Source organism: Scardinius erythrophthalmus (assembly GCF_964197995.2).
Source record: "Scardinius erythrophthalmus genome assembly, chromosome: 14".
Taxonomy (NCBI): Eukaryota; Metazoa; Chordata; class Actinopteri; order Cypriniformes; family Leuciscidae; genus Scardinius; species Scardinius erythrophthalmus.
In genome coordinates this window covers 1,952,555-1,974,790 of record NC_138234.1, presented here as the reverse complement: position 1 = coordinate 1,974,790, position 22,236 = coordinate 1,952,555, and the positions used below count along the sequence as shown (strand labels likewise).

General features: G+C 41.2%; 3 protein-coding genes across 4 annotated transcripts in view; 1 reads left to right on the top strand and 2 right to left on the bottom strand.

Annotated features, from left to right (window-relative positions):
* LOC308701833 (guanylyl cyclase-activating protein 1-like) lies at positions 1-5,514 on the bottom strand. Of its 2 annotated transcripts, XR_014031519.1 has the most exons (5): positions 5,170-5,514; positions 3,081-3,230; positions 1,777-1,867; positions 604-1,065; positions 267-400 (listed from the first exon to the last, which is right to left on the bottom strand). XR_014031519.1 is itself a non-coding variant. In XM_081384288.1 (4 exons), the coding sequence occupies exons 1-4, from the start codon at positions 5,365-5,367 to the stop codon at positions 926-928; spliced, it is 579 nt and encodes a 192-aa protein (XP_081240414.1). In that variant the 5' UTR covers positions 5,368-5,514; the 3' UTR covers positions 1-925. The 2 variants fall into 2 exon arrangements, 1 of the variants encoding a protein (XP_081240414.1); XM_081384288.1 differs by having other exon boundaries at positions 1-1,065.
* A 4,174-nt stretch (positions 5,515-9,688) lies between these two features.
* Positions 9,689-18,871, top strand: LOC308701831 (uncharacterized protein). The gene is made up of 5 exons (XM_081384286.1): positions 9,689-9,865; positions 11,159-11,247; positions 13,260-13,347; positions 13,480-15,940; positions 17,944-18,871. The coding sequence occupies exons 1-5, from the start codon at positions 9,787-9,789 to the stop codon at positions 18,041-18,043; spliced, it is 2,817 nt and encodes a 938-aa protein (XP_081240412.1). The 5' UTR covers positions 9,689-9,786; the 3' UTR covers positions 18,044-18,871.
* Positions 18,759-22,236, bottom strand: part of wdr77 (WD repeat domain 77) — an 11,756-nt gene continuing 8,278 nt past the window's right edge. The window contains exons 5-10 of the mRNA XM_081384287.1: positions 21,838-21,908; positions 21,695-21,749; positions 21,333-21,404; positions 21,151-21,259; positions 20,399-20,467; positions 18,759-19,244 (exon numbers count right to left, since the gene is read on the bottom strand). Coding sequence (XP_081240413.1) covers positions 19,109-19,244; positions 20,399-20,467; positions 21,151-21,259; positions 21,333-21,404; positions 21,695-21,749; positions 21,838-21,908 — 512 coding nt within the window. The 3' untranslated portion in view covers positions 18,759-19,108. The remainder of the gene's footprint in view (positions 19,245-20,398; positions 20,468-21,150; positions 21,260-21,332; positions 21,405-21,694; positions 21,750-21,837; positions 21,909-22,236) is intronic.

Genomic DNA, 22,236 nt, shown 5'->3' with positions numbered 1-22,236 from the left:
GCCCTTTTGAATTGAAAATATGCTATCACTTCCTTGATTCATGTAGAGAGAATATATGCATACTTAAAAATAAAATATTATTTGCAAATGCTTTAAATTATTTCACTAATACAATAAGCCTTTCTTTTTCTTTGTTCCCTTACATCGCTTTTATAATTAATTAATTCCTTTAAATAAAAATACCCAATTTTAGTTTGGGCTAAAGCCCCGAATGACCATAGACCCGCCCCTGGTCAATACAATATATCATGTTGCAGATTTTTAGTCTGTTTATAGTTATTATTCTGCATACATTGAACACGTTTCATGTTTTATTTTGAAAAGGGAATCCAAGTGTAATAACATTATAAATGTGTCCTACAAAATATAAAACTGCAAGTTTTTTTTCACATAAAAATAACTGTTATCGGTCGGCACCGATAGCCTCATGGGAAAGTGCACCGACATGTAGCGCCGCTGTGCTTCAGGCGTCCCGAGTTCGAGTCCCGGCTCGTGGACAATTCCCGATCCCATCCACGCTCTCTCTTCCACACCTCTCTCCCTGTCTAGCTACTGTCCTATCCTAATAAAAAAAGCCAGGAAAAAAAAACGGCAAAAAAAAACTATTGTTATTCCCCTGAGGAACATCACGGGACTGAAGAAATGCTGTATTTCACAGGAACGATTCGAACAGAGGAAACATATGTAAGTGCACTTAAAGGGTTTGCTCTAGTTTCAGTAACGTAATTCTGTGAGATTACAGGAGAATAATCAGCTGTTGGCTCTTAAAGTTCAGTCCGACACAGTTAATCCTGTTAATATCTGATGTGTCGAGGGATTAAACCTCTTCACTCAACAGTGGAGTCCAGACGCCGCTCACAGAACCAGAGCCAGCGCTACCGTCATCATCATCATCATCTTCATCATGATCTCGGGCTGGTCTGGGTCAGGTGACCTTCTGCTCAGAGTTGATCTCGCTGTAGATCTTGTTGACGATATGAGACAGATCTAGAGACTGGGTCAACATCTTCAAGAGCTCCTCGTCCGCCTGGATTCCCTCCATGAACTCGTCCAGAGACAGAACACCTAAACACACACAGTTACAGATTTACACTGTAGCATTAGCATATTAATTAGCATATTAATTCAGAAAGACAGATGCATTGCAAAAACTCCAGTGATAATTGAACTCTTCTGGGAGTTTATCTGAGACCACACTCAAGAGTGTTAAAAGTGTTTCAAATAAGAGTGTTAAAGGAACACTGAAGCAGGGTTAAAGTTAATGAGATAATTAAGAGATTAATTGAGTGATGATTGAGCGTTGTTGAAGACACCTGATGTTAACAAGCTCAATCACCAAAGGATAAAGTCACCATTATGATGATCGGTGTTTGCTTTAGTTGGGCTCTTGATCCTTAAATTATTAACACTAGATTTTGTTTGGCTGCCGGAACTGAGTTGTAATAGCAAGATGAACAAAGAGAAAAGATGATAAGGTGGTGTTGGTTTTGTTTTCACATAATAATCATTTGATCTGAATCACTGAACTCATTTAGAGCCTAATCTCTGAGTTAGGGTTACCCTGTTGATTACAGCAGCACTGTGACTCTACAGCATAGGATGGATGGATGGATGGATAGATAGATAGATAGATAGATGGATGGATGGATGGATGGATGGATGGATGGATGGATGGATGGATGGATGGATGGATGGATGGATGGATGGATGGATGGATGGATGGATGGATGGATGGATGGATGGATGGATGGATAGATAGATAGATAGATAGATTACCATCTCCATTCAGATCAATCTTGTCGAACACCATGTCCGTGAACTCTTCTGCTGAAAGCTCCTGCTCTATTCCACTAATGGCTCGAATGGCCTGAAGAGGAGAAACAACAGCAGATGAAAGTGAGTTCAGTGAGTCCTGAGGATCCTCTTATGCTGCGTTCACACCAAACGCGAATAGAGCATCTGGCGCGAGTGATTTCCATGTTAATTTAACGTAAAGACGCGTTTACGAGCGCCTGTAGTCCTGCGGCGCGAATTAGGTGTTTAACGCGGCGCGGCAGACGCAAATTCGCCTCATTTGATTTTGAATGATTTTATTTGGTGCTTTTTGTGCATTCACGCGTTCGATGCGAATTCGCGTCTGACGCAGAGTTGAAAAATCTGAACTTTGGCGTCAGTTCGCGCCGCGTTAACCAATCAGGAGCCTGCTTGCTGCTGTCACGTGGTGAAGTGATGTGATAAACGAGGGCAGTCCCGCTTTTCAGTTTATAATGTTATTTTATATGTTTGGCCTCAATACATTATTTTTGTAATTTGACTAATGCCTGGTGTGGCACAACAAAGCAAATCTTTTATAACATAAAAACTTGATTTCAATATATGAGACATTGTACTGATTGCTATTTATTCCATATCTAAATCTAGATTATATGAAACATTATTATTCTAATGTAAAGACAACCAACATACTTTAGTGTATAAGAACATAGTTAGTGTCTGGGCAGTGTTATATTACAGTGCTATGGGACAGGTTAAATACTTTAGGAGGCTGGCAGATTAGGTGGATAAATTACAGATTATGTGGGTGAGGGCGAGGGTGATCCTCGCTCCGATGCGAGACAACAGGTCCTCAAACTGGGCGCGGGACAGGCGGAGGGTCTGGCGGACCCAAATACGGCGACGATGACCCCTACACTGACATTGACCCCTACCCCGATGATGACCCCTACCCCGCTGTTCTGCTCTCCAGAGCAAATACAGCGGTGACTCTCTCGATGAATGCTCGATCAACATCAGCCACCTTCAAACAGACCACCGCCTAGCACTTGCCCCTCCCACAAGTAGTGGATTTCGCCTCAGACACGCGTCAATTTCGCTTCAAACTTTTGGTTTTTACTCACATCAATTTCGCTCTGGACACGCGAATGGATTCAAAATGTTAAAGCGTCCAACTAGACGCGGTAGACGCGTTTGGTGTGAACGCAGCATTACACAGACTCATCATAAGAGGATGTTCAGGAGGGTGTCACTGGTTTAATCTGGTTCCTCCAGCAGAAGCGCTGAGGAGAATCACGTCCTCAAACCTTGAAGATCAGCAGCAGCTCGTCGCGCTCGATGCATCCGCTGCCGTCCATGTCGTAGAGTTTGAAGTACCAGCGTAACTTCTGCTGAACGCCTCCCTTCAGGACCAGACTCAGAGCAGCCACGTACTCCATGAAGTCTATACAGCCGTCCTGACACACACACACACACACACACACACACACACACACATCAAACTATTATACTGGACCACATATGCATCTGTTAATACACTATATTGCCAAAAGTGTTGGGACGTCTGCTTTGGTAAGCTGAAGTTCCTCCACCAAACAACCCCACACCATAACCATCTATCTGTCTATCTATCTATCTATCTATCCATCTATCTATCTATCTATCTATCTATCTGTCTGTTGTATTAGTTTATTTTAGTTTGTTTATTTTAGTCTCCATGAAGCTGATCCACACAGATCCAGCTCACAGAAATAGAGCAGCAGAGATTAGAAAGCTTTGAGTTCAATGTTGTTCAACATGATTATGTTCACACCAACTAGAACGATAACTATATTTACACAAGCATTCTATTATAAACACACAACAGTTTTGCCGTCTGTCACTTTAAAGCAGGATGGATTCTGATTGGCTGTCAATGTTTCGTTCTCGTTCGATGTTATCGTTCATTAGTGTCGTCGCCGTTATATTCATAGTGTGGACTTTCCTTCTCTCATGGAAATAGAACGATTATTAAAACATAGAATCTGTTGATGCCCCGCCCCTTCTCGAACTAAACCCCACCCCTTCTTGAACTAAACTCCGCCCCCTTGTGCAATTATTCTGACTTGCTAATAATGTTTATTAATATATCAATGTATGATTTTTAAATTTATATTAATTTATCAATTATAATTCTATCATTTTATGTTCATACAGTGCATTTTAACCTAGAATGAACTATACTGAATATCAAATATTTTTTCTGGTGACTAATGAAAGCCGTGTTCAGAAATAAAGCCTGGTTCTGAGGACACGAACCCCTCAGTTAACCAGATTAGCGGCTCTGATGGGATTCAGTGAGGATCTCTGACCTGTGCAGTGCTGCTGTTTAGCTGACTTTACCGTATTAACGTATATATCTCATTACCCACAATCCTCAGCTGAAGGGACGTGAGGAAACGCACCTCATTTAACCCTCGTTATATCAGCACTTATGCTGACTTTACACTTACAATTACCTGAAACTCCTGCTATAAACATTAAATAATTCATTACTTTCCTGAAAATAAAACTACGCAACTTCCAGTGAAACATCAATAATGTTTTAAATATCTGAATATAACCAAATATTATTATTATTATTATTATTATTGTCATTAATAATACTTGGGTCGTTCCTGGTATTCGGTGTCTTTTTGCTATCATAAAATCATGTAGAAAATCAATTTTGTTTTATGTTGTAAATAAATTTCACCATCTATTAAGCAAAAAAAGTGAAATGGAGGATCACAAATGTCCACCATTATAGCGACAAATGAACAACCGTTTCAAATACTTACGGTTGTAGTTTATTGGCTCTGTGTACCTTTAAAAGCATATCAGTTAATAAAATATCAGAAAATATTAATATTGTGCAAGAATTCAACCTACTTTCTCATAAAAGCATAATTTTACTGTTACTGTTTTCAGATAAAAATGCCTAAAAGTTGTTTTTGTTTACTTTTTAAAGTACAGCAATATTAATACTCCAGTAAATTTTCTTTTTCACTGAAATTTTTTTTATGTATTTTGCTGACTTTATGAAATTATTGTAAAAAAAAAAAAAAGCTTAACAGTGATAGAGTGGACAAAATAATAACATCCTATATCGCTCACATAACCAGTTACATCATTACTTTAGTTTGAACTGGATTTAGATGGGAAACAATAATGTAAAACATTGAAAAAAAACTTTAAACATGAATTATTTTCACAAACAGATATAACAGGTGGATATTCTGAGCTAAAATTATAATTGCTAAATAAAAAGTAATAATTGAATATATTAGAAAGAATCTTTTCTAATAGCCTATATATGTCCAACATTGAAAAAAAAAAAAAAAAAAATTAAAAAAAAGTACATAATACGTTTCTTACATCGTTCGCGTCGAAGGTCTTGAACATGGTCGTGACGTACTGGTTTGAGGACTCTGACAGATTCTTCAGCCCGAAGAACTTCTTGAACTCGTAGAACGTGAGCTGGCCGGACGGACACTCGGTCATGAACTTCCGGTACCACTGGTGCGACTCGCACGCGTTCAGATCCTCCAGAGACGAACCGGGCGCGTTCCCCATGATGCCGCTGTACCGGAGGAGGACCGGGAGAGATCGCGCGTTCGGTCCTCGGTTCCCCTCTCACACACACACACACAACACCACACACACTGACTGAGAGACGAGCTCAGCGCGCGGGACAGGGTGAGTGAGTCTCGACCAATCCCCGCGCGAGGGGCCCGGGATCACCGCTGACGTCACTCTCCTGAATTATCTCAAATGGTCAGCTGTCTATCTATCTATCTATCTATCTATCTATCTATCTATCTATCTATCTATCTATCTATCTATCTATCTATCTGTCTGTCTGTCTGTCTGTCTGTCTGTCTGTCTGTCTGTCTGTCTATCTGTCTGTCTATCTGTCTGTCTATCTATCTATCTATGATTTCCATCCGTCCAACCATTTGTCTATCCATCCGTTCTATCTAAAATACATCCATTCTATCTATCCTTCAGTTCTATATATCTATTCTATCCATCCATCCACCCATCCATTCTCTATCTATCTATCTATCTATCTATCTATCTATCTATCTATCTATCTATCTATCCATCATCCATCTGAAGTGAAGCGAGACGGTATAGTGATAAACGAGTGCAGGTTATTGTGGTTTCCCAGTGGCGCTCCTCCTCTTGTAGGGGTTGTAGGGTTCTGCAGGTCTGAATGCGCGATGGCGTGGGCCGCTAGTCAGCGCCACTGGTTCTCTGTGTTTACCTTCTGAAATAAAGACTCGCATTCGTCTGCTCAGCGTGAGAAATTGAGCAAAGAACGGCACTTAAGTCATTTTTAAAAAAGGAAGATGTGTTTGCCGACTGGATACGGAAAAAGTTTAATATACCAACTAGCCTACTTCGTTGCTCTGATTGGTTGTAGCGCTATCCTATTGCGTGCAGAGGGATTTTGAGAGACAGCCGTTTATCCCGCCCCTCGGATTGAGCCGGTCCAATAGTGAGTTGCCAGACCTAACATCATGATGTAGGATATAGGAGGATATAAGAGGCTGACATTTCTCCTGGCGAGCGAGTCAGGGACATTATGCGGCCGCGCTTTTCCCCGCGCACATCGCGGCAACCACTTCTCGCCGGCTGCAGTCTTCTGTTCCCCAACAGCGTCAGGCTTGTTTGTTGGCTAACAAATGCCGTTCGCCATGCAGTTTCGGCGGTCGGGAAACGCTCAGTAGTGGCTATGAGTGTCAGTATCTCTGGACGCCGTTTTTCTGTGCGCCACGGGAGCAAAGAGGAGCATCCATCCCGTTTGCACATGGAGACCGACAGCCACGGCCCGCCTATGGAAGCCCCATCCGCACATATGGAACGAGGTACGTCGAATTGTGATTCGGACTTTGTTACAGCAAAGGTTGCCGTCCCCCTCCCCGGCGCTGATTTCTTGTGTGCATGTGGACGTACAGAACCGCCGTCTGACTGACACCGTCATGTTTTGTCCTTACACGTGCACGCTCAGCGGGGCCGGCTCCATACGGCTGCTAGCGTGCTCTCAGCTTCCGGTGATTTCCACCGTCTACTTGCCAGTTTCCCAGCACTCCACTTTCTCCGCATCTGCCGTGAAGCGTGGTGTGTGGAGCGCCATCTCGCCACCCGTCTACGCCCGCGCTCGGTGCCTCGACCCGACCAAGCTTGCCGTTGCAAAGGCTGAGTTAGCAAACATGGACAGCCCGTGGGCATCACCCCTCCACTCGTCCCAGAACCTGCGGCGGCTGGCGTCCGTGTGGCGACTACCGGCGGCTTAATGAGGCAGCGGCACCTGACCGATACCCAGTCCCGAACATACAGGACTTTTCAGCACACCTGGCTGGCAAGGTGATTTTATCAAAGGTGGACCTCGTCCGGGGATACACCCACTGGACATTCCCAAAACGGCAGTGATCCCGCCTGTTTGAGTTCCTGCGCCCTTAAAAACGCGTCCAATCTTTACAGCGCCTCATGGACTCTGTTTTGCGGGACCTGCCTTTCCTTTTTGTGTACTTGGATGACATCCTATCGAGCGCGTCCAAGTCTCAGCACCTGCGCACCTCTGAACCCTTTTGAGCGGCTGAACCAACATGGATTAATTGTCAACCCCGCCAAGTGCCAGTTCGGGCTCTCCACCATCGACTTCCTAGGGCACAGAGTCCCTGAGGACGGGGCAGTCCCTCTCCCATCAGTTCCCACGCCCGCTCACCGTTCGCTCCCTGCTGGACGGCCGACACTTCTCTGCTTTTGTGGACCACAAGCTGCTGACTTGTGCCATGGCCAAGGCTGAGCCGGTGTTTCTGTTCACCAAATGTGTTTTAATCTTCGCTGTTGCTTCAGTGCAAATGAACAAGCGCTGTTATTAGTTGTGTAGTGACGTGTGTGTTCAAGTGAGCAGATATGAGCAGATTCTGAGCAATACACTGTATTTAATATATCATAAAATCTGCTAAATCTGCACAGATCTGTTTTACACGAACTTCCCCAGCAAAGCGAGTAAACATGATCACTAATACGCAAAACTGGCTCGTGATTTGACAGTGTTTCCCGCCACAGTTCACTTCAAAACCTGGTTATTAACGCACAGTAATATCAGAGTGACTGGTGTGTGTGTGTGTGTGTGTGTGTGTGTGTGTGTGTGTGTGTGTGTGTGTGTGTGTGTGTGTGTGTGAGAATGTGGTTCTGTTACCTGAGTGTTCCCGTGTGTGTGTCCATGATCTCATGATTTAAATAAATAAACACGTATAAAAATATTATATATTCTATCTATCTGTCTATCTATCTATCTATCTATCATCCTTCCATCTATCCTTCCATCCATCATTATCTGGCGTGTCAATCACCTCTGAGCCGTGATGCATCATGGGAAGGGTTTCATGGATCATAAATCATGCGAAGCGCGAGCGAAACTCATCTAACACTCCTGGGAAACACAGGAACTCTCACATTCCCCACATTCCCGGAACTGAGATCGCCACGACAACCGCTCACGGAACAGGACCGACCCGTTTGAATTCTGTTGCCGACTGGGAATTATGGGATGCGCCCTGCTCTCTGCCAGTCCTTCCCATCACTCTAACTGGACACGGATTGATTCTGACTGACTTAAGCGGCTTTTAACGGACTCTTCTGTCTATTCTCAGACTCTATAATCCCTCTATTATTAGAACGACACAATTGGCACAAAACAAGTCAATATTGATGTTCAGTTTCCTCTATCTATACGGTATTCTTCATTCATTTCAGATTCTCTCTTTACCAGCAACATGTCATTACAGCATTAGAAGAACATCTACTGTCATCTCTTTCCTCTTGCGCTCGGGTCATGTCCTGAAGTGACCTTTGACCCCCGTGAACCGATTCCCTTATTTAACTGCGATGATCCGGCCGTCACACACTGACCTGATCTCAGTCACAACACAAACACTCATATCAGTGCATTTACAGATCCTTTCAGCAATATTTATACGCATCATTAATACAGTACCAAAGGGCAAATTTATATTGTTTTCTAGATAATATAACTGTTATATATTGATACATGTATTAACGTAATAATAATTTTTAACATGTCACACTAAATTATGCTTTAAAATAATTTAAACTATAAAATATTTACAAAATCATAGAATTTTATATTTTACATGGATAATAGCATAACTTTAAATAGAATAAACTTTAAATAAGCTAAAGAGATATTGCGAAAACATAAACAGTCATAATTATGACAAAAAAAGTCAAAATTATGATAGTCATATAGGCTACTTATGGCGACTTATACAATTAATGACTTTTTATGTCAAGATTATGACATTTTATGTTATATTCTCAACTTTTTATGTCGATTTTCTCGTAATTATGACATAAAAGTTACGACGTATGTAATAATTATGAAATTTGTCATATTTTCAACGTTATCAACTATGACATGGAAAGAACATTTTGTCCATTTTGAAAGTCCATGATTTTTCGATTATGACTTAGTATGTGATCATTTCGAATTTATCTCATAATTTCAACTTTTTATATCTCATAATTATGACAATTTTGTGTCATATTTCCAACATTTTTACATAATTATGACTTTGTATGCCATCAATTCGACAGCTCTGATCATAAACAGAACATTTGATGGCTGAAAGAGACTGAATTCTCCATGACAACAAATATTTGAGTTTCATTCATCTTAACGATGGAAAATAATATTGAGTAATACTGAGGGTGTGTGTTCGAGCAGCAGTTTTAAGGTGTGTGTGTGAGAGTGTGTGTGTGTGTGTGTGTGTGTGTTTACCTGTCTCAGTGGGCGTGGTCACGGGCAGATTCAGGTGCGTGGCCATTTTCTCTTCTTCAGTGTTTCTGAATCAGTTATCAGTCTCAAACTCTCAGTCAGCTGCTGCTGAAACACTGAAATCATGAAATCACGCTGATGTGAATCACTGCGGATCAAATCACAGTCATTAGCCTACAGTCATGAAGAAAGGATCGCTTAATTTCCTGGGCCGGAAGAATCAATCGTTATTCGGCACCAATGTGGAGTTCAAAGAGATGGGTAAGAGAGATTCACACTCATATAGATTTATAGTCTTATTAGGCTATAGATCTGATATCAGTTTAAAGTGCTCTTCACGCGACCTTTGCACCTGTCAAGGAGCGCGCGCACGCGCGTGCACGTCAGGCTTCCGCGCGATCGATCACAAAACACTTTCTTTAAGACACGATTAACATTTAATTTAAACAGCTCAGGGTTAGTTCGTGTTTAAAACAAACGAAGTTAGTTGTAGACACACTGACAGAATAACCACATTCAAATATTCAGGTTTTTTTCGGAAGTTTGTGACGTGTCCGATTACACTGACTGAATAAACTGTTTTTTTTACATATGCCGTAGTACTACCATGTTATACACCTTAGTACTACCATGTTTTTGCTCATATACACGGTTCTACCCTGTTTTGGTCATATGCTATAGTATTACCATGTTATATACCATAGTACTACCCAGTATTTGGGCATGTTACCAAGGTACTACCATGTTATATACCGTAGTGCTATATAGTAGTTTTGGATATGTACAATGGTAATATGTTTTACTTACAAATTTGGTAGTTTATGGACTATCTTGTGAAAACCATAGTAGCACATGATTAGTAGGCTACCAATGGTATACTTCAAAGTACCATAGTATTGCTATATTGTTATTTTTTAACTAATATATGGAACACACCTTAGTTTCTTTTTATTTTAATGCACAAACTAATGCATGCATTTTTATTAGAATATATAAAATGGCTCATTTGTCGCGGCACATATTTGTTTCATAGAACAAGATCAGTTACATTAAAAACACAGAGACGTCTGCTGTCATAATGCAGGTCAAACTTCCTGTGTGTAATGATTGACGACAGTCAGGACAGCTGAATCTCTGGTAATTGCATCATTATCACTTTTAAAGTCGTTAAGGAACAAACACAGATAACCGAAAATAGTTCAAGAGACTGTATACTGATCGCATTGCAGGAACACGAAGGTCTCCGCTTCCAATCCTGAGCCGACTGACCCACTACTACTACTTTTTGGGACCTAAAATGAACACAATAACTTTATGTAAGAACCGCAAACAGGAAAGTGATATTTACCCGTGTTTGTTTTGATTTATAACATTGATGAGAGTAAAAGTTATTATTGGCTTTTCAAGAAACCTTTGACCTGCCATGCCGCCATGCTCATGAACTACTTGTTCTGCTGTTTTGGTGGTCACATGGTCTCGAGCAGTGGCTTTGAACCACGCAGGCTGCTAGTTAAACCATGCTAACCAGGTCAATAACATGTCTTTGTTTTTCAGATAACGTGGAGCTGGTGTATGACTCGGCTGCTATCCCGGAGTCTGGAACCGCCAAAGTGCGCTCGCGTCCGACCGTCAAACACTTCACGGTACGGCCCAAAAACACGCCGATCACATGATCATTCTCTATCCTGGCAGTTAAGGGACATAGATTTTATTTGAGCATCAGTGAATAGACAGAAAATAGTATTTAACCAGTTTTTAGGGTCTCCAAAAGTACCATAGTATTACCTTTTATATATATATTTATATATATGTAGCTACTATGGTAACACCATGGGCTACTTGGTACATATACAATACAATAATGTTTTACTAGAGCACATGTCCAAAAACTGGCTAAAACCATGGTACATGTCCAACAAACAGGGTAAAACCATGTTAGACTTTAGTAAATTATCTCTGTACCATAGTACTACCACAGTACTTTTCCTTTAAAGCAAATTTTTGAGTTGGGATCTTTTACAAAATAGTATTGTTTTTTTTTCACATGAAATTATACCATGGGCTCCAATGTTCTAGGTACAAAAAAACAGGGTAAAACCATGGTGCATATCCAAAAAAACAGGGTAAAATGATTATGCGTGTTCAAAAACAGAGTAAAACTATGATGGATGTCCAAAAAAACAGGGTAAAACCATGGTACACTTCTGTAAATTATCACCTGTAAGCAAATGTGTAGTGTTGGGGTCACTTGCAAAATAACATTATTAATAGTACTATGTTTTTGTTGGACATTTACCACTGTAATGCAGTGTTTTTGCACACAGTACCATAGTCATACTGTGGATTTTCATGGTATCATGAGATTATGATGCTTTTATAAATGTAAAACGGTAGTGGCATTTTTTTTTAAATGTTTTTTAAGCACCATGCAAATTCTATGGTATATGCAAATGGTAATCAAATATACTGTGGGTATATATCACACACAGTACTGAACGTGTTTTGGTACATCACTGCTGTCGTCTTTTTTGCAGTATGTTTGCATTTAATGCTATTTAATGTAGAGAAATGTGCTGAAGTCGTCTTGCACACACAGACACACCTTTAGCTTCAGGACAAACACACCCTTCAGCATATAAGCACACTTTCACTCCCGACAGAACAAAGCGAGCACACACACAGCAGTTGTGTGTTTGTATCACCCTGGTGATGATGACCAAATCACAGTAACCATGCTCAGATTGTGTCAGTAATTGTTCATCTGAGCGCGTTCGGACTCGAGCTCACTGTATTAGATCAGGATCCCGATGATTCAGCTGTTCCGACGCAGGTTTTAGCCGGCCTAGTTTTCCAAACCTACAGGTGCTGTTTTGAATACACGTTGTGTTTGTGTTCAGCAGAGATCTGGCAGACGTACACACACACACAAGCTTCAGTAATTAGGAGCTTTTGCCACTTTTATAATGGCTCATACTTTCTGAACAAATCTCAAATATTAAGAATTAAAGTTCTGTCATGCATCATCCTGCATTTTTCAATTCAATGGCCTTACTCATTTTAGAGACTTTTGGTTTGGTCTGGGTTTTTTGTTTTTGTGATTCTCCCATAAAGACAGCAAAACCTGAAACACAAACACACACATTGTAGGGTTGTGTCCCTTTTTGCATATCAGTGAACTGAGAGGACAAGAATGAGAATGATGAAGGTGTCCGTAAAGAAAGATCATCAAGCTATTTCTGAATGACATTTTTGGATGTAGACCAGGTTCCATTTTATACAGAGATCACATTGAGTCCTCTCTGAACGTTCCCGAGAACATTCCCATAATGTTTTCATAGCAATAAATCACTTTATGGGGTGTTGGTGAGGAGTGTCCAAGAATCTGTCACCTGATTTATAGAAACATATCTGGAGCGCTCTCTCACTCAGAGTGCGAGTATGAAATCGGGATGGTTCATGCATGAGAAAGAAAGAGCCAAATCAAGAGAAAGGATCCATGTCCTTCAACATCATTAGCTCTTTGAATAGTTTATAGGAAACTGGTTGGTTTAGTGCCTAGATATTCAAACTGTGAGTCAGTGGCTCCTACAATGAAAGGTGTGTTACTGCTGTAGACTCCCTTACCTTCTAACTGTTCTGTTTCTTTAAATCCCAGTCCTCTGAGAGTGTGCAAGGCTTTGCAGTTCCAACTCCCAAGGTACCGGTTCTTCCACCCTTCCATGAACCCAAGATAAACGGTACAGGTGAGATCACTACACAGAACTCAACAAACATGATGATCAGGAATAGATGACTTCTTGGATAACAGTGTATCAGGGAATTTCCACAACATTCTTGAGGTGTTTGAATGAACTAATGAACTTGTCTTTTTGTAGGAAGTACCACAAATCTCCCGAAAGGAAGAATGCTTTCTGTTCCTGACATAATTGAGGGACAAATACTTATACCTCCTCCACCCAGCTCCGCCCCTCCACCCCCTCCACCCTCTTCAGCCCCGCCTCCTCCATCGTTCATCCCTCCCCCACCACAGTTCTTTGGTGAAATCGACCCTTCTGTAAAACATGCAAGTCTGCAACCCCCTCCAATGGCACCCCCAAAACCTCCATCAATTACCGGGTCTGAGTACTCTTCAGATTTGGACATGGCCTCCCTCAAACCTCCTCCAATGGCTCCTCCAAAACCTCCATCTGAAACATCCAGCTTCAGAGGTTCCCTCTCCAGCCTGGAGTTACAAGATATCCCAGAATGCCCTAAATTCACCCCACCGCCACCCCCTGGTGGGAAAGCGTCACCTGTTCTTGCTAAATCTCCGAAAGCGGCGCCTCTAAAACCCGTCCGAATGTCTTCCATACCTAATCTGGATATCCAGTCTCAAACGCCAGTGCCACCTGTTGCTTCTAACCCAAGACCATCTAGCTTCAACCCCCAGAACACAGCCAAACTCTACAACATAGAGAAGAGCGCATTACTTGGCGGACAGTCGGACAAGGAAAAGGTCCAGTCCATTTTACTGCTGGAAGATTCTTCTGGAAACTCGGTTGGTGTTGTCAATGGGAATAGCGGGAAAAATGGTGTATCTCTTCAACCAGTCCAATCGGTGGTGCCGCCAACTAAACCAGCCCGTCGGAACAGCTCCGCCGCTCTGCTACAGAATGACCAGCCAGACGTGGCACATGCCCCAAGCCAACCAGCCAAGGTCGAGGTCAAAATCAATCCTGAGCCTGTCATGGTACAAAGCATCCCCACTGAGGTTCCAACACCCATCAAAGTCTCTCCCAAAATAGAGAAGAAAATACCTGATGTTATGCAGGTGGTGGAGTCCCCTGGCAGGTCTCGCAAGAACAGCCCGCTCATCAACTACCGCCAGCTCAACACACAGGGAGTAGATGGCACAGTGAAGAAAGAGACATCCACCTCGCCGTTCGCCCTGCTATTGGCTGCAAAGGAAAGAGATAAGCAGAGAGCAGCTCTATCCCAACAGAACAGCAACTCCACAGAGCCAAGCAATTCTGTGATCCAACCTAGTGTTGAAAAACCAAACTCCTTCACTGTCACTCCTCGAGACCCAACACCAGACAGTCCCAATGCACAATTAAAGTCCATGCAACCACTCACCAAAGCAGAGGTTACAAAAGTGTCCCACTCAAAGCCGGAGCTAAGCTCAACTCCACAAGAAAGCAGCCCAATGAACAGCTCCGTTGGTGGTCTGAGTGTTCTTGTTAGAGATGTGGAAAGCGGAGAAAACTTGATCTTCATTCCGCCACCTCCAGAATTTGCCAACTCCGACACTGAGGATGAACCTTCGGTTCCCCCGCCAAGTCACCCCGCTCCTGCTGCCCCTGTGATAACTGTCTCTCAACCTTCTAAAACCTTACCTGCTACTCCTACTCCGATCATTAACTGCCCCCCGCCAAGTCACCCCGCTCCTACTGCCCCTGTGAAAATGGCCTCTCAACCTTCTAAAACCTTACCTTCTACACCTACTCCGATCATTAACTGCCCCCCGCTAAGTCACCCTGCTCCTACTGCCCCTGTAAAAATTGCCTCTCAACCTTCTAAAACCTTACCTTCTACACCTACTCCGATCATTAACTGCCCCCCGCCAAGTCACCCTGCTCCTACTGCCCCTGTAAAAATTGCCTCTCAACCTTCTAAAACCTTACCTTCTACTCCTACTCCGATCATTAACTGCCCCCCGCCAAGTCACCCTGCTCCTGCTGCCCCTGTGAAAATGGCCTCTCAACCTTCTAAAACCTTACCTCCTACTCCGATCTTTAACTGCCCCCCGCCAAGTCACCCCGCTCCTGCTGCCCCTGTGAAAACTCCTCCTACACCCTCTAAACCCTTCTTACCTACTCAAATCCCCAATGGCATCTTACCAAGTCACTCTGCTCCTCCTGCCAAACCCTCCCCACCTGCTACACCTCCTCCTGTAACCAATGGCCCTCCAGTTTCCCCCAAACCCAAACCTCCCACCTACCCTCCTAAAGCCCCAGGCCCTCCACCAAACCTCCAGCTCCAATCCAAGCCAGTTCAAACAAAAGCCACTCAACCCCCTGCACAGGGACCTCCATCCGTCGCCGCTAGCCAGGCAACACTTCTCAGTATCTTGCAGAAGAAGATGCTGGAGATGGACCCCAAGTTCTCAGCTGCCAAGGAGGTGGAGTCTAACGGAGATGACTGGAACTCTCCGCTGTCTGATGACGAGGCCACGTCCTATCCTACGAAAACCCGAAGTTCAACCCTGCCAGTGCAATCTCGTGGACTGGACCTGAAGGAGCTGGAAAGCAAAGCCGCCAAAAAAGCTCTAGCCACTTCAGCTAAATCCCAGAACAGGTAAACTGAACAAGCTAAAGTCAAAGTTGCAACCCATTGAAACCCCCGTTTTAGCCTGGTCGTTCATACCTCAGAGTTGGAAAGTCTCAAAAGATGGGCATGTAAAGCTGTGGAAAAGTGGGAGTGTAGAGGGTGGGAGAACATTTAAAAGGTCTAATAATAAAATTGTTGTTACATTTACAAGCTCAACAGTCTCTGAACAAATGACGCGTCACTTTAACTGAAAGGTACACTTTTTGTCCGTTGTTCTCTAAATTGCTGGTTTGCATCACTGTCTTCTGTAGATCAGAATAATCTCATGCGTAATACAGCGCAGTGATTGGACCGAACGAGCTCTTTCTCATGAATAAATGCAGAGATTAGCTCTGGGGTCAGCTGATGTAGAATCGTACCTGCAGCCAATCACACGCTCCGAAAGCACGCTTCTACCTCACATTCCCTGACGTTGCCTCGAATTTGCTTTTCAACCCGGAAGAACCCGAAATTACTCAGAAAAAAAACGCAAAAATAACCAATTTCCACTTATGTATATAATTTATGAGTGCTTTTAGTGATGTGCAGCCCATACATATCTGTTCACATCTCAGTGTGTTTTGGGGTTTCATGACCCTTTAAAGAGATCACCCAAAAATGAAAATGCTGTCATCATTTAGTCACCCTCATGTTGTTCCAAACCTGTATGACTTTATTTCTTCTGCTGAACACGAAAGAATATATTTTGAAGAAAGTCGGTAACCAAACGACTGATGGACCCCATTGACTTCATAGTAGGAAAAAAAAATATTATGGATGTCAATGGGGACCAGCAACTGTTTAATTACCAACCTTCTTTAAAATATCCTCTTTTGTGTTCAGCAGAAGGAAATCATACAGGTTTGGAACAACTTGAGGGAGAGTAAATGATTAAAGAATTTTCATTTTTGGGTGAACTATCCCTTTAAGAGAGGGAAATATGCCAGGATTGGTGTCTCAATGAGACTGGTGTTAATGATGCCTGTCTCCGCTGCAGTGTAATAAAAGATAAAGGTTTAAATAATAAACTCACAATGTGAGGATTAAAGTCACAATTGGGAGAAATTAAGTTGCATTGACAAGAAATAAAGTGTCAGTTACCTTTTTCACTCTGAGCCGGAAACAGGCTTCCATAGGACATTTCTGTCAGATTAGATTACGCAACACATTTCTTTGGAATAACATGAACAATGATTCAGTCGTCATAGTTCACTCCTCCCTGATAGCACATGCACATAGCTGAGATATTTATTTGATGTGTTTTCACCTGGAAGACAAATAGACTCCTAAAATATTCTCTCCGATACTAGAGCAACATTCAACAGCTGTTTCAATGACATCTATGTGTTTTTTTTACTTACTGGCTGTACTCAATCCAGCTGATGGCCACAAATCTTTTGTAATATTGAGAAACTGGTCGAAGTGGAATTATGAGATTCATGTCTTCTGTCTTTAGTGTGTAATGCTGCTGTTTGAGCATGAAAACATCCCTCCAGCGGGAGCTCTTCTCTATATCAGTGTCAGTGTTTCTGAACTCCTGAAACGCCTCCATTGTAGTCTTGAGTTTCTTCCGGGAACGAACACGTCACAATATCCCTCATTTAAATAATTAATATGCAGAATAAAGGGGCGGGGCCTGGTTGAGTTAGTTAGTAGTGTGTTTATGGTGAGGGGCGGGACATTTCCCAAACACACTCGAAGCGCTTGACCAATCAAAACACACTGCTCCAGCCGACCAATCAGAGCACAGTGTGCTTTTCAGAAGGAGGGGCTTCATAGAGACAGGAAGTAAACAGAGCGTTACTGACAGACTGGGAAGAGAGGAGCCGCAACAATGGAGAATATGAGGAGAATAATCAACATTCAAGCAGGAAAACCTGTTCTAGTAGAGCCTGAAAACAGACATTGGTCCTATTTAATGCTGTCAATACTATTATGTGTTTTCATGAGATGTCAACTGAAGAATAACAGCACTTTTCTTTGTCCTTCAGTAACGGACCGTCAAGCAAACAGCAGTCTGGAATGACATTCACCGTGAGGCCAGGAACCAAACAGCCCATCACACCCGTGATCAAAGACGGTTCTCCCTGATCCGGAGACGTGCCTTACCTGTACATACGCTAAAACACCTACCTGACAGACCTTTTGCACGTTTTGCACCCCGTCTGAAGCTTTATTACTGCTGTTGCTGAAGTATTACTGTAACCGTCTACGGTTTCGACTACGGGACTTCCTAGAGCTGCTAAAATCACTCGAATGGAGAAACTGTGCCTGTATATGAACACAAACTCACAATATTTGACATTTTAATGTTATAACTTTTAATTTAATTCACTCAAATCATTTGTTTAATCCGTTCCTGATCATCAGTTGTTTTTGTCAGGTTCATTGGACGTTTCTTTTCACGCTAAAAACGTCTTTAATCATTAATTTCTCTACAGCTCTCGACCCGAGAGCTTCTCCCAGTGGTGCTGGATTTATTTTTTTCCAGGTCAAAACTATGTATTTTATGAACTAAAGTTATAAAATAAGCCTTAAAATGTATATGTAAATGCTATAGATACCGATGGCTTTTCTCAACGAAGAAACTTTTGCTGCTTTTAATGGTTATTATTATTTCGAATCTGAAGCAAGAATCAAAGACCAAATGAAGCAAACTTCGCTTTTGTTTGAATATACTGGATGAAAATAAGCTTGTGTGTAAATAAGACTTTTTTTGGGGAAATCTCACTTCTTTAAAGGTTTAAATTGTGTGATAAATGTCAATAGGTCAATAATTGTGCTTTATTAATCTATGGAATTATTTCTACGACTTTATTGTGATATTGTCATTTTGTACATTTAACAATTTGTTACACCTGAAGGGAACAATATAACCGCTATATCCTGTAATAAAAACATGCGAGAGCAAGAATAGACAGAAACTTTTATTGAACAGTGACATAATTTTTTGCTCAGATCTGAAGGAATGAAATGTTTGTTTGCTCAAATATGAGATGAAAACAGCATAATCACAACAATCAGCATAAATGCCCATTTCTGTTAATAAAATACACGTTTTTTGTGCTTACACACTGTTGAAACTCATGAATGGTCACAGATGAGTGTATTTGATGGAGACAGAATGAAGGTGGGCGTGTGGTTTCCCATGATGCTCTAGGGCGCAGGTGTGTGTGGGCTGACGCTGTGGTGCAGCACCTGATGGTCCCAGCCCACGCTGGTCAACACACCCGAGCCGCCCGGGACCCAACACACACCGCGCACGAAGTCCTGGTGCCGCCGGTCCCTGAAACTGAACACACACCATAAACACACTTCTCGATGGACAACGCTGAAAGTGCCACGGTTTTATACGGGTGTCCATGATAATGTTTACATTCATAACATGTGAACAATGATATTCTTGGAAATACCTAGAAGTATATGAATGCAAATTAATGAATAACATTACATTTACTATATATATATATATATATATATATATATAAACATACACACACACAAATGTAAATTAAAGTACAAATATAAATATGTAAATTAAAATGATTTTATATTGTTTATTTTCTTGCTACATTCAATCAATATTTCATTTTATAAATATATATATAAATATTTAACTATATTCTAAAATTATATATATTTTTATATTTAATATGTAATATATATATGTATGTTTAATGTATATATAATATTTAAGTAATATAATTAATATAAATTTATATTAATGTACATTTTTATTATTATTATTATTATTATTGTCTAATCATATCTTAATCATATATATATATATATATATATATATATATATATATATATATATATATATATATATATATATATATAACGGTTAAAATCAAAGTACAAATACCGTACTAAAATAAATATGTACATTTTAATTATTGTATATTATTTTCTTACTACATTCAATCAATATTTATATATATATATATATATATATATATATATATATATATAAATATATATATAAAAAACATATATATATATATATATATATATATATTTATATTTATATATATCAAATATATATGTTTTTATATTTAATATGTAATATGCATGTATTTATATATTGTATATATAATATTTAAGTAATGTGATAAATATCAATTTATATGAATATGTACATGTTAATTTGTAGTTACATTTGTCAGTGTCCCTTTATTCGCCCATTTAAAACACCACATGTTGACCAAAGTGCTCTACATCATTTGCAAAAAAAACATGCATCACATGACACCACAATAAGCCACAAAAAAAGAAGTCAGTCAATGTTTCAAAGCCATTTGAAATATGTATTTAAATATTTAAAGCACAAAAGTTACTTAAGGAATGTCAGTTTCATGCACTTTCGAGGTGTGTGTATTCCCTGTCCTCTCATTGGCCGATCCAGGACAGCCAATGAGGAGAGAGATGTGTGTCAATACTCACATTTCTCTGAGCTCTGCAGTAACCACGGCAACGGAGCAATCATCACTGACAGAGGCCAGGAGAGGAGCACTGCAAACACAGCCCATAATAATCATCAGTGTGTGTGACATCACTCGTAGTGTTTCTGAAGCCCAAAGTGGGCGGAGCCGGCCGTCGCCATCTTGTCACTCCCGGATAAACGAAAATGTGCAGCGAGGCGGATTAGCAGAGGTGACGTGATGCTAACGCTAGCAGACAAATGGCTAGCAGTGACATTAGCGGCAATCCACCCGTCACTCAAGTGGCCACGCCCTTAATTATGCAGAACTTTAAGGATTAATATCTAATATTCCTATATCTAATATATACATCTAATATCTAATAACACTAATATTCCTGCCGTCTCTATAATAACACTAATGTGTCTATTTGTTGTGATTGCTAATTTTTTATTTGTTCTTTTTTAATTCCTGAGTGTTTATTGTCTTTAATAATGCCTGAAGTTTATATTAGTTGGGCTAGTTGTTCTTCTCTGGTGTTTTTAAACCTCAGGCAAACGATCCTCGTGTGAGTGTTCTTTATCCTAATGATTTCTGTTCATGATATTCAGAGACAATTACATGTTTTGCAATAAGAGTAAATGTGAACGATATCTAAGGGTTTTTCTCATTATTGGAATGGAAATATGAATGGGAATTGTTAAACTCAGACGATACCCAACGCTACTTCCGTGTTGGAGAGAGAGAGTGTGTGTGTGTGTGTGTGTGACGCACCTGTCCGAGGAGAAGCTCAGTGCCGAGACCCTGCGAGTGTGTGTGTGTGTCGTGCGTACATCGTCTGACGACTGCAGATCTCTCAGAGTCACACGGCCCAGCTCATCACCTGAGAACACACACATCAGTCAGCCGCACGGCATCATGGGACAGCGCAGGGCATGCTGGGAAATGAAGCTTACCGTATGCGATTCTGCCGCTCTGATGCGGGTGCCAGGAGACGGCTGTGGGACTGCAGCTCGGAGACACCACATCTACAACACACACAGGAAGATGTGTGAGAGAGAGTGTGTGTGTGTTCAGGTGTGTGTGTGTGTGTGTGTTCAGATGTTTGTGTGTGTTAAGTGTATGTATGTGTGTGTGTGTGTGTGTGTGTGTGTGTGTGAGAGATTGTGTGTTCAGGTGTGTGTGAGTGCGTTCAGCTGTTTGTGTTTGTGTGTTCAAGTCTATGTATGTGTGTGTGAGAGAGATTGTGTGTTTTTAGGTGTGTGTGTGTGTGTGTGTGTGTGTGTGTGTGTGTGTGTGTGTGTGTGTGTGTGTTTACCCAGGCGAGAGGCGGGTTTGTCTTTCCGTCGGTCCCACAACAGCAGTCGTCCGTCCTGCAGGAGAGTGTGAGACAGTTACACACTCAGAGTGTGTGTGTGTGTGTGTGTGTGTGTGTGTGTGTGTGTGTATGTGGACACTGACCTGAGCACACGACAGGAAGAGAGACTCGTCCGTTGGAGAACACGACACACAGCTGACCGGCAGAGAGTGAGCTGACACACACACACACACACAGACACACACACACACACACACACACACACAGACTTTCACTTTCAGTAATAACTAAACATTTGTATATATAGTTTAAATAAATGACAAATAATCTTGTACATTTTTCATTAATACAATATATAAAAATACTTTTTTTTTCAAATATGAAAATTATTATACATTATTCAAATGTATGGGAACACTATGAATATACATATTTACATATACTTAATAAATAATATATATTCTAAATAAACCACATCTTGATCTATGAAACGTCAGACGTATGAAAATGATTCTTATGGACTTTAATAAACGGAAGTTTCT

What these genes read in the sequence shown, in the direction of transcription:
- LOC308701833 (XM_081384288.1), bottom strand. Translation starts at nt 5,367, where the DNA reads ATGGGGAACGCGCCCGGTTCGTCTCTGGAGGATCTGAACGCGTGCGAG. An exon ending in AGCTGCTGCTGATCTTCAAG is followed by an intron (nt 1,868 to 3,080) that starts GTTTGAGGACGT and finishes TCTCCTCTTCAG; the next exon opens with GCCATTCGAGCCATTAGTGG. An exon ending in GATTGATCTGAATGGAGATG is followed by an intron (nt 1,066 to 1,776) that starts GTAATCTATCTA and finishes GTGTGTGTTTAG; the next exon opens with GTGTTCTGTCTCTGGACGAG.
- LOC308701831 (XM_081384286.1), top strand. Translation starts at nt 9,787, where the DNA reads ATGAAGAAAGGATCGCTTAATTTCCTGGGCCGGAAGAATCAATCGTTA. An exon ending in TGTGGAGTTCAAAGAGATGG is followed by an intron (nt 9,866 to 11,158) that starts GTAAGAGAGATT and finishes TTTGTTTTTCAG; the next exon opens with ATAACGTGGAGCTGGTGTAT. An exon ending in CGACCGTCAAACACTTCACG is followed by an intron (nt 11,248 to 13,259) that starts GTACGGCCCAAA and finishes TTTAAATCCCAG; the next exon opens with TCCTCTGAGAGTGTGCAAGG.